This window comes from Saimiri boliviensis, chromosome 2 (assembly GCF_048565385.1).
Source record: "Saimiri boliviensis isolate mSaiBol1 chromosome 2, mSaiBol1.pri, whole genome shotgun sequence".
NCBI lineage: Eukaryota > Metazoa > Chordata > Mammalia > Primates > Cebidae > Saimiri > Saimiri boliviensis.
Genome location: NC_133450.1, coordinates 113,344,841 through 113,360,001, shown reverse-complemented (window position 1 = coordinate 113,360,001; position 15,161 = coordinate 113,344,841). Strand labels below are relative to the sequence as shown.

Genomic DNA, 15,161 nt, shown 5'->3' with positions numbered 1-15,161 from the left:
CGTTCTGTGTGCTAACAACATAGCTTTAAAAAAAAAAAAAAAAGTCAAACAAAATTCTGCATTTTTTTTTCTTTTTTTTGAGACGGAGTTTCACTCTTGTTACCCAGGCTGGAGTGCAATGGCGCGATCTCGGCTCACCGCAACCTCCGCCTCCTGGGTTCAGGCAATTCTCCTGCCTCAGCCTCCTGAGTAGCTGGGATTACAGGCACGTGCCACCATGCCCAGCTGATTTTTTGTATTTTTAGTAGAGACGGGTTTCACCATATTGACCAGGATGGTCTCGATCTCTTGACCTCGTGATCCACCCGCCTCGGCCTCCCAAAGTGCTGGGATTACAGGCTTGAGCCACCGCGCCCGGCCCAAAATTCTGCATTTTTATAAAACTTGATAAAAAATAGTATTTCAAACTGTACAGTCACCAGGAGTACACAGTTACCAAAATTCCACACACTTCACTTGGCATCTCCAGCACCTTCGGCTTTCTGTGCCTGGTCTGTTTTGGCATCTTCATTTTCTGAAGGGTTATTCCCTTCCTTGCCAGCATCAGCTTTTCCCTTTTTCCCTTTGGGTACCTTCTCTCCATTCTTTGCAGGGGCCTTTTTAGGCTTGGGCTCTGGCTTTGGAAGAGCAGGTTTAGCAGATAACCTCACGGATATACTCTGTGGTTCGTCCTTCACCTTGGTTTTATCTCCTTTAGCATCCCCTTCAGCCTTTCTCTTGGGCATGGTGGTGACGGCAGTGGGACGTAGGCGTTGGCTGCAGGATGCAGCAGCACATGGGCCTTGGTTGGTCTAGGGGTTGTTCTCGCCTCTTCTTCTTCACACGGCTCCTAATGACTATTTCTTTTGCTGTGCAGAAGCTGTGAAGTTTGATTAGGTCCCATTTGTCTGTTTTGGCTTTTGTTGCCAATGCTTTTGGTGTTTTGGTCATCAAGTCCTTGCCTACGCCTATGTCCTGAATGGTTTTGTGTAGGTTTTCTTCTAGGGTTTTTATGGTGTTAGGTCTTACGTTTAAGTCTTTAATCCATCTGGAGTTAATTTTAGTGTAAGGTGTCAAGAAGGGGTCCAGTTTCTGCTTTCTGCACATGGCTAGCCAGTTTTCCTAACACCATTCATTAAACAGGGAATCCTTTCCCCATTGCTTGTTTTTGTCAGGTTTGTCAAAGATCAGATGCTTGTAGATGTGTGGCGTTGCCTCCGAGGCCTCTGTTCTGTTCCATTGGTCTATATATCTGTTTTGGTACCAGTACCATGCTGTTTTGATTACTGTAGGCTTGTAGTACAGTTAGAAGTCCGGTAGTGTGATACCTCCTGCTTTTTTTTTTTTTTTTTTTTTTTTTTTTGCTTAGAATTGACTTGGCTATGTGGGCTCTCTTTTGGTTCCATATGAAGTTTAAGGTGGTTTTTTCCAGTTCTGTGAAGAAGGTCATTGGTAGCTTGATGGGATAGTGTTGAATCTGTAAATTACTTTGGGCACTATGGCCATTTTCACGATATTGATTCTTCCTAACCATGAACATGGAATGTTTCTTCATCTGTTTGTGTCTCTCTTATTTCATTGAGTAGTGGTTTGTAGTTCTCCTTGAAGAGGTCCTTTACATCCTTTGTTTGTTGTATTCCCAGGTATTTTATTCTTTTTGTAGCAATTGTGAGTGGCAGTTCGTTCTTGATGTGGCTCTTTAAGTCTGTTATTGGTGTATAGGAATGCTTGTGATTTTTGCACATTGATTTTGTATCCTGAGACTTTGCTGAAGTTGCTTATCAGTTTCAGGAGATTTTGGGCTGAGACGATGGGGTCTTCTAGATAGACAATCATGTCATCTGCAAATAGAATTTGACTTTTTCCTTTCCTATTTGAATACCCTTTATTTCTTTTTCTTGCCTGATTGCTCTGGCTAGAATTTCCAATACTATATTGAATAGGAGTGGTGAGAGGGGGCATCCTTGTCTAGTGCCAGATTTCAAAGGGAATACTTCCAGAGAGGGCATCCTTGTCTAGTGCCAGATTTCAAAATGAATACTTCCATTCAGTGTGATATTGGCTGTTGGTTTGTTGTAAATAGCTTTTATTATTTTGAGATACATTCCGTCAATACCTGGTTTCATGAGGGTTTTTAGCATAAAGGACTGTTGAATTTTGTCAAAGGCCTTCTCTGCATCAATTGAGATAATCATGTGGTTTTTGTCTTTAGTTCTATTAATGTGGTGAATTACGTTTATAGACTTGTGTATGTTGAACCAGCCTTGCTTCCCTGGGATGAAGCCTACTTGATCATGGCGGATAAGCTTTTTGATGTGCTATTGCAATCTGTTTGCCAGTATTTTGTTGAAGATTTTTGCATCTATGTTTATCATGGATATTGTCCTGAAGTTTTCTTTTCTTGTTGAGTCTCTGCCAGGTTTTGGTATCAGGATGATGTTGGTCTGATAAAATGATTATGGTCTCATAAAATGATTTGGGAAGGATTCCGTCTTTTTGGATTGTTTGGAATAGTTTCAGAAGGAGTGGTACCAGCTCTTCTTTGTATGTCTAGTAGAATTTGGCTGTGAACCCCTCTGGGCCTGGGCTTTTTTTGCGTGGTAGGCTCTTAATTGCTGCCTCAACTTCAGACCTTGTTATTGGTCTATTCAGGGTTTCGGCTTCTTCCTGGTTTAGGCTTGGGAGGATGCAAGTGTCCAGGAATTTATCCATTTCTTCCACGTTTACTAATTTATGTGTATAGAGATGTTAGTAATAATCACTGATGATGGTTTTTATTTCTGTGGAATCTGTGGTGATATCCCCTTTATTGTTATTTATTACATCTATTTGATTATTCTCTCTTTTCTTTTTTATTAATCTGGCTAGTGGTCTGTCTATTTTGTTGATCTTTTCAAAAAACCAGCTCCTGAATTTATTGATTTTTTTTGAAGGGTCTTTTGTGTCTCTGTCTCCTTCAGTTCTGCTCTGATCTTAGTTATTTCTTGTCTTCTGCTAGGTTTTGAGTTTTTTTGGTCTTGCTCATCTAGCTCTTTCAATTTTGATGATAGGGTGTCGATTTTAGACTTTCCTTGCTTCTCCTGTGGGCATTTATTGCTATATATTTTCCTCTAGACACTGCTTTAAATGCGTCCCAGAGATTCTGGTACGTTGTGTCTTTGTTCTCATTGGTTTTGAAGAACACCTTTATTTCTGCCTTCATTTCATTGTTTATCCAGTCAACATTCAAGAGCGAGTTGTTCAGTTTTCATGAAGATGTGCAGATTTGAGTTAGTTTCTGAATTACGAGTCCTAACTTGATTGCACTGTGGTCTGAGAGCCTGTTTGGCTATGATTTCCATTCTTTTGCATTTGCTGAGGAGTATTTTACTTCCAATTATGTGTTCAATTTTAGAGTAGGTGCGTTGTGGTGCTGAGAAGAATGTATATTCTGTGGATTTGGGGTGGAGAGTTCTGGAAATGTCTATTAGGTTTGCCTGGTCCAGGTCTGAGTTCAAGTCCTGGATGTACATGTTAATTTTCTGTCTCGTTGATCTGTCTAATATTGACAATGGGGTGCTAAAGTCTCCCACTATTATTGTGTGGGAGTCTAAGTCTCTTTGTAAGTCATTAAGAACTTGCCTTATGTATCTGGTGCTCCTGTATTGGGTGCATATATATTTAGGATTGTTAGCTCTTCTTGTTGCATTGATCCTTTTACCATTATGTAATGTCCTTCTTTGTCTCTTTTGATCTTTGTTGTTTTAAAGTCTATTTTATCAGAGATGAGAATTGCAACTCCTGCTTTTTTTTTTTGTTCTCCATTTGCTTGGTAAATCTTTCACCATCCCTTTGTTTTGAGCCTTTGTGTATCCTTGCATGTGAGATGGGTTTCCTGGATACAGCACACCAATGGGTTTTGGCTTTTCATCCAATTTGCCAGTCTGTGTCTTTTGATTGGGGCATTTAGCCCATTTACATTTAGGGTTAATATTATTATTATTTTTTTTTTGAGACGGAGTTTCGCTCTTGTTACCCATGCTGGAGGGCAATGGCACGATCTCAGCTCACCGCAACCTCCACCTCCTGGGTTCAGGCAATTCTCCTGCCTCAGCCTTCTGAGTAGCTGGGATTATAGGCACGCAAGGCCATTACCAGCTAATTTTTTGTATTTCTAGTAGAGACGGGGTTTCACCATGTTGACCAGGATGGTCTCGATCTCTTGACCTCATGATCCACCCGCCTCGGCCTCCCAAAGTGCTGGGATTACAGGCTTGAGCCACCGCGCCCGGCCGGGTTAATATTATTATGTGTGAATTTGATCCTGCCATTTTGATATTAGCTGGCTGTTTTGCCCATTAGTTGATGCAGTTTCTTCATTGTGTTGATGCTCTTTACCATTTGGTATGTTTTTGGAGTGGCTGGTACTGGTTGTTCCTTTCTATGTTTAGTGCCTCTTTCAGGAGCTCTTGTAAAGCAGGCCTGGTGGTGATGAAATGTCTGAGTACTTGCTTGTTTGTAAAGGATTTTATTTTTCCTTCACTGATGAAGCTTAGTTTGGCTGGATATGAAATTCTGGGTTGAAAGGCTTTTTCTTTCTTTCTTTTTTTTTTTTTTTTTTTTTGAGACGGAGTTTCGCTCTTGTTACCCAGGCTGGAGTGCAATGGCGCGATCTCGGCTCACCGCAACCTCCGCCTCCTGGGTTCAGGCAATTCTCCTGCCTCAGCCTCCCTAGTAGCTGGGACTACAGGCACGTGCCACCATGCCCAGCTAACTTTTCTATTTTTAGTAGAGACGGGGTTTCACCATGTTGACTAGGATGGTCCTGATCTCTTGACCTCGTGATCCACCCGCCTCGGCCTCCCAAAGTGCTGGGATTACAGGCGTGAGCCACCGCGCCCGGCTGAAAGGCTTTTTCTTTAAGGATGTTGAATATTGGCCCCCACTGTCTTCTGGCTTGTAGGTTTTCTGCTGAGAGATCTGCTGTGAGTCTGATGGGCTTCCCTTTGTGGGTAACCCGACCTTTCTCTCTGGCTGCCCTTAGCATTTTCTCCTTCATTTCAACCCTGGTGAATCTGATGATGATGTGCCTTGCGGTTGCTCTTTTTGAGGAATATCTTTGTGGTGTTGTCTGTATTTCCTGTGCTTCAATATTGGCCTGTCTGTATTTCCTGTGCTTCAATATTGGCCTGCTAGGTTGGGGAAGTTTTCCTGGATAATATCCTGAAGAGTATTTTCCAGGTTGGATTGATCTCTCCATCACATTCAGGTACACCTATCAAACGTAGATTGTCTTTTCACATAGTCCCATATTTCTTGGAGACTGCTCATTCCTTTTTACCCTTTTTCCTCTAATTTTGCCTTCTCATTTTATTTCATTGAGTTGATCTTTGACCTCTGATATCCTTTCTTCTGTTTGATCAATTCAGCTGTTGAAACTTGTGTATGCTTTGCGAAGTTTTTGTGTTTTTTTTTTTTCAGCTTCATCAATTCACTTATATTCCTCTCCAAGTTGTTTATTCTTGTTAGCATTTCCTCAAATCTTTCTTCAGGGTTCTTAGTTTCTTTGCATTGGGTTAGAACATGTCCTTTTAGCTCAGAGAAGTTTCTTACTACCCACCTTCTGAAGCCTGATTCTGTCAATTCATCCAGCCTTGTTCCCTTGCTGATGAGGAGTTGTGATCCCTTGGAGGAGGAGAGTTGCTCTAATTTTGGGTGTTTTCATCCTTTTTGCACTGGTTTCTTCCCATCTTTGTGGATTTATCCACCTGTTGTCTTTGTAGTTGTTGACTTTCAGATTGGGTCTCTGAGTGGACGTCCAGTTTGTTGATGATGAAGTTATTTCTGTTTCTTAGTTTTCCTTCTACCAGTCAGGCCCCTCTGCTGTAGGACTGCTGAGGTCCACTCCAGGCCCTGCTTGCCTGGGGATCACCTGCAGCAGCTGCAGAACAGTAAGCATTGCTGCCAGTTTCTTCTGTTTCTTTGTCCCTGAAGGTTACCTGCCTGATGTTAGTCTGAGCTCTCCTTTATGAGGTGACTTTTTGGACATATGGGGGTCAGGGAGCTGCTTGAGGAGACAGTCTGTCCTTTATAGGAGCTCAAGTGCTGAGCTGTGAGCTCCATTGTTCATTCAGAGTTGCTGGGCAGGTACACTTAAGTCTGCTGCAGCTGAACTCATAACCCCCTCCCACTTTTTTTCCCCCGGGTGCTCTGTCCCAGGGATTTAGGGCTTTATTTATGAGTTGGCTTTTTTCAGGGTTGCCCTGCCCAGCAAGGAGGCAGCCTAGTCACTGTCTGCCTGCTGAGGTTTTGCTGAGCTGCTGTGGGTTCCAACCAGCTGCTGTGTGAACTTCCCTACAGTCCTGTTTATATGGATGTAGTTAGAACTGCCTCTGCAATGGCGGCCCACGTCTGTAATGGCGGACTCTCTTTAATGGCGGGTTGTCTCGGCAACAGCGTACTACCTCCATAGTGCTGGAGTGCCTCAGTAATGGCAGACACTCCTCCCCCACAGAGCTGGACTGTCCAGGGTTCAGCTGTGCTTGCTGTGAAACTCTCAATCCAGAGTGTTTTATATTGCTGTTTTTTGTGTGTTGGTGAAACCAGCCAAGCCTGATCACCTGGCTCCCTGCCTCAGAGCTTTTTTTTTTCTTTTGTCTCCCAGGTGTTCTAGTCACCTGTTGAAAAGGCACCGGGATCTGTGCGATTTCCCATGTGGGGACCCACTGTGCCAGCTAAAACAGCTGCGCTGAGATTCGTGGTGCTTTTTTGCCTGGGAATCTCTTGGTCTGGCTCCCTGTTTCAGTGCCCTTTTCTATCAGTTGAATGGGCGACTGTGTCTTCCCCGAGCTCCATTTGCCAGATAAAACAGTGCCTGTACTTATGTATTTTGTACTGAGAACCGCCGTGCCTGGGCGCTGGCCAAAACAGCTGCTCCAATCAAAACAGCCCCACTGGCGACCCTTGGGGCTCCTCCGCCTGGGACTCTCCTGGCAGTAAAAATCCATCTGGAAATGCAGTGTCCACTCACCGTCTGCACTTTGATGGGAGCTGCAATCCTGAGCTGCTCCTAATCGGCCATCTTGGATCTGTCCTTATATTTTTATTTTTATTTTTTGAGATGGAGTCTTGCTCACTTGCCCAGTCTGGAGTGCAGTGGTGTGATCTCGGCTCACTGCAACCTCCACCTCCTGGGTTCAACGATTCTCCTGCCTCAGACTCCTGAGTAGCTGGGATTACAGGTGCATACCGCCACCATGCCCAGCTAATTTTTATACTTTTAGTGGAGACTGGGTTTTGCTATGTTGTCCAGGCTGGTCTCAAACTCCTGACCTCAGGTGATCCACCTGCCTTGGCCTCCCAAAGTGCTTGGATTACAGGCATGAACCACGACACCTGGCCCTCAAAGATTAGATTTGATTTATACTGAAGACTTGCCAGGTAGAGCTCCAGAGTAATTGGATGCTATTATCTCTCTGCTTATAGTTGGCCTGAACTTCATAGAAAGGTAATTACATTTTTTAACCCTGAAACTATTGTCAGTACCACTTCTTCCCTACCTGTTCAGGTAATTTAAGTGTCAGAGATGAATTGCTCATCTGCCTGAGTTCTGTGTACAGACTATAAATGTTCTCTCCTCTCCTATAGGTATGGTCTCTCTGGCAGTGATGTCCTGGATAACGTAGCATATGCTCGAGCGTTCAACACAGACCACCAGACCCAGCTCCTTTATCAAGCATCAGCCATGATGGTAGAATCTAGGTATGTGGTCCATATAAGACACCAAATATGTTCTTAGAGTCCTTACCTGGATCCTGTAATGGCTATTTGGCCAGATTGATAGTAGCTTTAATCAGAAATGAGGTGGTTTAAGTTTAATTCCTGTTTTTACATTCTTGCTTTGTAGTTTAGGTCAAGTCACTATTAAAAATGAAACCATAATCTACCTCAATTTTGTAGAAATCTTGTTAAATCGTGCCTCAGTTGTTAGTGCTGTGCAAATATTTTAATAAAACATCTAGCCGGGCGCGGTGGCTCAAGCCTGTAATCCTAGCACTTTGGGAGGCTGAGGCGGGTGGATCACGAGGTCAAGAATTCGAGACCATCCTGGTCAACATGGCGAAACCCCGTCTCTACTAAAGATACAAAAAAGTAGCTAGGCATGGTGGTGCGTGCCTGTAATCCCAGCTACTCAGGAGGCTGAGGCACGAGAATTGCCTGAACCCAGGAGGCAGAAGTTGCAGTGAGCCGAGATCGCGCCATTGCACCCCAGCCTGGGTAACAACAGCAAAACTCCATCTCAAAAAAATAAAAAATAAAAAAAAATAAAACATCTATATGCAAGAAAAACTATGAATATGAGATTTTAGGGTAGTAAGGAAGGGGAGAGAATCTGCCTGACAGAGGCTAGAAAGAGGCTTCAGAGAATCCTCGTTTCCTGTAGGTATGCACTGCTTATTGTAGACAGTGCCACCGCCCTTTACAGAACAGACTACTCGGGTCGAGGTGAGCTTTCAGCCAGGCAGATGCACTTGGCCAGGTTTCTGCGGATGCTTCTGCGACTTGCTGATGAGGTAAGTTTTGGGATAGGGACAGAGAATGCCTACTTTCAGTGGCTGTGAATTCCAGGAGCCTTGCTAGGAGGCCAAGACATCAGTGTCTGAGATGATCAAGCTCTATTAGAAAAGGAGGAAGAGGACGGGCGTGGTGGCTCACGCCTGTAATCCAAGCACTTTGGAGGCCAAGGCGGGCGGATCACCTGAGGTCGGGAGTTCAAGACCAGCCTGACCATCATGGTGAAACCCTGTCTTTAAAAAAAAAAGAAAGAAAGAAACAAAAGGAGGAAGAGAGATGTTAGTCATTTGTTGCCTTGAGGGGAAAGTGGTGGCAGCATTAAGGCTCTTGGAATGTCTGTGGCCACAAAATTGACATTTATCCTTTCTCCATCAGTTTGGTGTAGCAGTGGTAATCACTAATCAGGTGGTAGCCCAGGTGGATGGAGCAGCCATGTTTGCAGCCGATCCCAAAAAACCTATTGGAGGAAATATCATTGCCCATGCATCAACAACCAGGTAAGGTGAGGGATTGATTCTTTTCAGAATGTCATGTTAACTGTGAAGTAGACATTAAGATAAAACATTGTCATTTAAGCCCTGTTAAAGCTACTGTTAATATATACACTTGGGAACTCTTGCTAATCTAATGGACATGCTTTTGTTGGTATAGATGTTTGCTCATATAAGAATTAAAAACCAGCCGGGCGCGGTGGCTCAAGCCTGTAATCCCAGCACTTTGGGAGGCCGAGGCGGGTGGATCACAAGGTCGAGAGATCGAGACCATCCTGGTCAACATGGTGAAACCCTGTCTCTACTAAAAGTGCAAAAAATTAGCTGGGCATGGTGGCACGTGCCTGTAATCCCAGCTACTCAGGAGGCTGAGGCAGGAGAATTGCCTGAGCCCAGGAGGCGGAGGTTGCGGTGAGCCAAGATCGCGCCATTGCACTCCAGCCTGGGTAACAAAAGCGAAACTCCGTCTCAAAAAAAAAAAAAAAAAAAAAGAATTAAAAACCCACAAGTGTGGAAGAATTTGAATAATTGATATACCTCTCCCTGGTTATTAAAAAAATGGGCTGGGCACAGTGGCTCACAGTGGTAATCCCAACACTTTGGGAGGCCAAGGTGAGAGGATAGCTTGAGGCCAGGAATTCCAGACTATTGAGGGCAATTTAGGGAGGCCAATATCTCTACAAAATAAACTAGCAGGTATAGTGGTGTGTGCCTGTAGTCTTAGCTACCCAGGAGAGTGAAGCAGGAGGATCAGTTGAGCACAGGAATTCAAGGCTGCATTGAGCTATGATCACATACCACTGCACTCCAGCCTGGGCCAAGGAATGGGACACTGTCCTGAAAAATTTTTTTTCTTTTTTTAATGATTGTTTCAGTATGGACAATCCACTTAAGAGGAGCCAGGGCAAAAATGGATTCTGCCAGGTTGGAAATGCATTTAAGGAAAATAGTACAGAAACATCCCCAGTGTTCTTCTAGGATGAATATATGTCTAAACAATTTTCAACTCTTTTATAGGAATGGAATTCTTTAATTATAATAACTTGATGCTTTGGTCTGTGTCTTTGGGTCAGATTGTATCTGAGGAAAGGAAGAGGGGAAACCAGAATCTGCAAAATCTACGACTCTCCCTGTCTTCCTGAAGCTGAAGCTATATTTGCCATCAATGCAGATGGAGTGGGAGATGCCAAAGACTAAATCATTGGGGTGTTTTGTTTTTTTTTGTTTTTTTTTTTTCTGTTAAAAACCTTAAGTGCTGTAGCCTAATGGGAGTGCACTGCACTGCTCCCTGGTGTTCTTCACAGGCCTCTTCCTGTTTTGACTACCAGGAAAAGGCTTCCGGGAAAACAGCTATTGTATCAGTTTTTTCTGATGTTGTAAACAGGAGACAGCTAAGTAGTCACAAACTAATCTAAACTGTGTATTCTTCTGGAGTGTATTAATCTCTGTGTTTTCTTTGGCTTTGGAGAAGGGGTACGAAGTATCTTTGACATGGTGCTTTGGGTCTTTATAAGCTGTCTACGGGACAATCTTATATTTCTAAGATAACTAAAGCTGGAGAGACTCGACCCTTCTGTCACTTCTGAATTAATGGTAAAATAAAATGCCTGAGCTATGTAGCAAAGGGAATGGATCTCTGCACAGATTCTTTTTTTCTGTCAGTAAAACTTTCCCCTCAAGCAGGTTTTTAAGTTGTATATCTGAATGATCTTGTGTAAGGTTTTGGTTATGGAGTCTTGTGCCAAGCACAGTGGGCCGTTAGCCCTTCACCGTCTATCTGCTTGGTCTTTTATTGCTAAGACTAACTCAAGATGATTCTGGAGTTTTAAGCATTTCACGCCAGGTATGGTGTCTTACGCCTGTAGTCCTAGCTACTTGAGACCCTGCGGTGGGAGGATCACTTAAGCCTAGAAGGTAGAGGTTGCAGTGAGCTGAGATTGTACCACCGTACTCCAGCCTGGGGTGACAGAGTGAGACTGTCACACACACACACACACACACACACACACACACACACAAAAGCATTTCAGAAGGTAAGTAATCAGACTGTGAGGCTTCTAATAAAGTAGTTAATAGTAGTGAATGTGCTGTTTATAGCAGATTGGGTCTCCATAATCGTTTTGGTTCTGCGTAGGGGTGATTAGTTTCTATTACTTTAAGATTTGAAACCAGAAAGGGAAGTCCTGTTTGAAGTTTATTTTGCTTGTTCTCTAACCTAATGGAAAATAAAAGAAAGATATACCATGGCTTGCCTTGTGGCCTTTGTTTTGGTTTTGTTGAGGCAAAGTTTTGTTCTTGTTGCCCAGGTTGGAGTGCAATGGTGCGATCTTGGCTCATGCAACCTCCACCTCCCGGGTTGAAGTGATTGTCCTGTCTCAGCCTCCTGAGTAGCTGGGATTACAGGCAGCTGCCACTAGGCCCAACTAATTTTTGGTATTTTTTTTTTAAGTAGAGACAGGGTTTCATCATGTTGGCCAGGCTGGTCTTGAGCTCCTAACCTCAGGTGATCCCCCTGTCTTGACCTCCCAAAGTGGTGGGATTACAGGGGTGAACCACCACACCTGGCTGTGGCCTTTGTTTCTATCTCATAAGTCTTTGGTTGTGCAGATCTGGTACTTGCCTGGATTATTTTACTTCAGAGTTTTGGGTTACTTCTTTTCCTCTCCTTCAGACTTCTACGTGGAATTTTAACTAGCTCTTCTAATTTCAAAGGGACTCTCAGCTAGTATTGAGAGAAGAGGCAGTTGAAATCTCTGCTGCTGTCTGTTGGTACCACTGCCTGCAGGGGCATAGAAAGACTCGACTCAAATTAATGTTGCATTGTTTCTGGGTTTTTTGTTTGTTTGTTTGTTTTTTTGAGGTGGAGCTTCGCGCTTGTCACCCAGGTTGGAGTGCAATGGCGTGATCTTGGCTTACCGCAACCTCTACCTCCTGGATCATGGAATTCTCCTGCCTCATCGCCCGGAGTATCTGGGATTACAGGCACCCACCACCACGCCCTCCCAATTTTTCTATTTTTAGTAGAGACAGGGTTTCACCATGTTGGCCAGACTGGTTTCCAACTCCTGATCTCAAGTGATCTGCCTGCCTTAGCTTCCCAACGTGCTGGAATTACAGGCATGAGCCACCATGCCCAGCCCCACAATGCTTTAAAAGCAGTTCTAGCCGGGCACGGTGGTCCATGCCTATAATCCCAGCACTTTGGAAAGCCGAGGTGGGTGAATTATGAGGTCAGGAGATTGAGACCTTCCTGGCCAATATGGTGAAACCCTGTCTCTACTAAAATACAAAATATTCGCTGGGCATGGGGGTGCACGCCTGTAGTCCCAGCTACTCAGGAGACAGAGGCAGGGGAGTCGCTTGAACTCTGGAAGCAGAGAGTGCTGTGAGCTGAGATGACGCCACTGGACTCCATCCTGGCGACAGAGCAAGACTCCATGTCAAATACAAAATAAAACAAAGCAGTTCTAGGCTATTTTTTTCTTTTTGTCCTGAGATGGAGTTTCCCTCTGTTGCCCAATGTGAAATGCAGTGGCACAACTCACTGGAACCACCACCTCCTGGATTCAAGCAATTCTGCTTTAGCTTCCTGAATAGCTGGGATTACAGGTGTGTAACATCACGCCCAACTACTTTTTGTATTTTTAGTAGAGACATTTCTCACTTTTTTGACCAGGCTGATCTCGAACTCCTAAGGTAATTTGCCTACCTTGACCTCCCAAAGTTCTGGGATCACAGGTGTAAGCCACCACACCCAGCTTCTCTTTAAAAGCGTAAGAAGAATCAGGGACTGGGCCAGGCATGGTGGCTCACATCTGTAATCCCAACACCTTGGGAAGCCAAAGTGGGTAGATCACTTGAGGCCAGCCTCTGCAACATGGTGAAACCCTGTCTGTACAAAAAATTGAAAAATGAAAGTTATTTGGGCATGGTGGCACATGCCTGTAGTCCCCAGCTACTCCGGTGGCTAAGGTGGGAAGGTCATTTCAGCCTGGGAGGTAGTGGTTGTAGTGAGCCCTGATCACACCATTGCACTGCAGCATGGGTGACAAAGCAAGACCCTGTCTCAAAGTCAAAGACTGAAAACTAGCAATGTGAATGTCCCTGGAAGCCACAGGCCAAATGGAGGTTATGGGACTCTTTTTTTTTCCCTTTACCTCATTTCACTAGTTAGGACTTCCAACCCAGATCCTACCCAGTGTGCTCAGTGACCATCCAAAATGTTTTCCTGTTTTTAAAATAACCTTAGTGTATGTTTAACATATACAACATGATGTTATGAGATATTAATACATATAAGGAGGCCGTGCATTTGATGGTTCATGCTTGTAACCCCACCACTTTGGGAGGCCAAGTTGGGTAGATCACCTGAGGTCAGGATGAGTCCAGCCTAGCCAACATGGTGAAACCCTATCTCTACTAAAAATACAAAAATTAGCTGGTTGTTGTGGCAGGTGCCTGTAATCCCAACTCTTTGGGAGGCTGAGGCAGGAGAATTGCTTGAACACTGGAGACAGAGGTTACAGTGAACTGAGATTCATGCCACTGTACTCCAGTCTGGGTGACAGTGAGACTCCATCTCAAAACATTGTATTATATATGTATGTATATATATACACATATATACACATGTATATACATATATATGTATATATGTGTGTATATATATACAATTTAAGATAGATTATATATGTGTGTGTATATATATAATCTATCTTAAGGGTCCTATGACACCAATTTCCTTGCCAGGAAGAGTCAGGTCCTCAGCCTGCTCTGGCTCAAGTACCTTTTCCTCTGAATGTGCATTATTGGTGCCTGGGCCAAACCCTGTTTGTTTTCCGTACAGAATAGTGTGTTCCTAAAAATAAAAAACATTTAAAACCTCGTATTCACACCTTAATATTTTGGTGGCAGGTCTCACCTGAGCTGACTAGAAATAAAAGCTACAGCCTTGCTGGAAAGCCCTCAGTGCCACCGTGCAAGATGTCATCCAGAGCTTCCTAAAGGTACTGAGGTGGACAGGGGGGTGTGGGTGACAGAAATAACAGGGTAACTTTGCTTTTCCCTATGAACATTATTGAGACCCTAATTAGGAAGGGTTTCTGGTAGGGGGCAATTTTGTGTTTGCTTGTTCCTTGGGAAAATCACTGGAGAAAGATGGATTCCCAGACCCACCGAATCTAGGTTTTAGACCAGAAAATATTACTAGAATTGAGTATATCTCAGGTCCTCTTTCATTACTATACCACAAAATAAATCTGAGGTGGTATAATAAAGACAGTGATATTCTGGAGTAGGAGTTTGGTTCTTAAATAAAAGCATCTTTTTTTTTTTTGAGACATAGCTTCGCTCTTGTTGCCCAGATTAGAGTGCAATGGTGCAATCTCGGTTCTCTGCAACCTCTGCCTCCCAGGTTCAAGCAATTCTGCCTCAGCCTCCTGAGTAGCTGGGATTACAGGCCTGCACCACCATACCCGGCCTTTTTTTTTTTTAAAGTAGAGATGGGGTTTCACTATGTTGGCCAGGCTGGTCTCAAACTCTTGGCCTCAAGTGATCCAACTACCTTGGCCTCCCAGAATTCTGGGATTACAAGCATGGGCTACCATACCCAGCCCAAGCATTTCAATCTTAAATACCTTATAAGTGAATTTGACCTAGAAAGTTGTCTTACTTTTTCTTCTAGGTCGAATTAGGGGTTTGTGCTGGTGGCTCTAAGAATGAACATGAGACTCGCAAGGGAGTGCCTGCTTAGTTGCAGTAGACCTTGTTTAGGCTAAAAATAAGCTCAATACCAGCTGGACAGTGGCTCATGCCTGTAATCCCAGCACTTTGGGAGGCCAAGGTGGGCAGATCACTTGAGGTCAGGAGTTTGAGAGTAGCCTGAGCAACATGGTGAAACTCTAACTCTACTAAAAATACAAAATTAGCTGGGTGTGGTGGTACATGCCTATAATCCCAGCTGCAGTCAGCTGAGATCATGTCATTGCACGCCAGCCTGGGCAAAAAGAGTGAAACTCCATCTCAAAAAAACAAAATAAGCTCAATACCTGTATTTTACATACTGGAAAGAGCATTAACTATAACCTGTCTGCAGTAGCCTCTGTAGTCAGAAACAATTATGGAGGTGTCAAGCAAGAC

The 15,161-nt window shown here is 43.8% G+C and overlaps 1 protein-coding gene and 1 pseudogene across 3 annotated transcripts in view; one reads left to right on the top strand and one right to left on the bottom strand.

Annotated features, from left to right (window-relative positions):
* The window catches only part of RAD51 (RAD51 recombinase), a 44,206-nt gene extending 29,085 nt beyond the window's left edge, over positions 1 to 15,121 (top strand). Inside the window, exons 7-10 of one of the 3 annotated variants that reach the window (XM_074394085.1) lie at positions 7,606 to 7,719; positions 8,402 to 8,531; positions 8,908 to 9,029; positions 13,938 to 15,121. In XM_074394085.1, the coding sequence (XP_074250186.1) occupies positions 7,606 to 7,719; positions 8,402 to 8,531; positions 8,908 to 9,029; positions 13,938 to 13,953 (382 nt within the window). In that variant the 3' untranslated portion in view covers positions 13,954 to 15,121. Of the gene's footprint in view, positions 1 to 7,605; positions 7,720 to 8,401; positions 8,532 to 8,907; positions 9,035 to 10,096; positions 11,270 to 13,937 lie in introns of those variants that run through there. The other 2 variants (XM_039462767.2, XM_074394086.1) reach the window with 2 other exon arrangements.
* LOC120361329 (non-histone chromosomal protein HMG-17 pseudogene) lies at positions 366 to 827 on the bottom strand (annotated as a pseudogene).
* Positions 15,122 to 15,161: the final 40 nt, after the last annotated feature.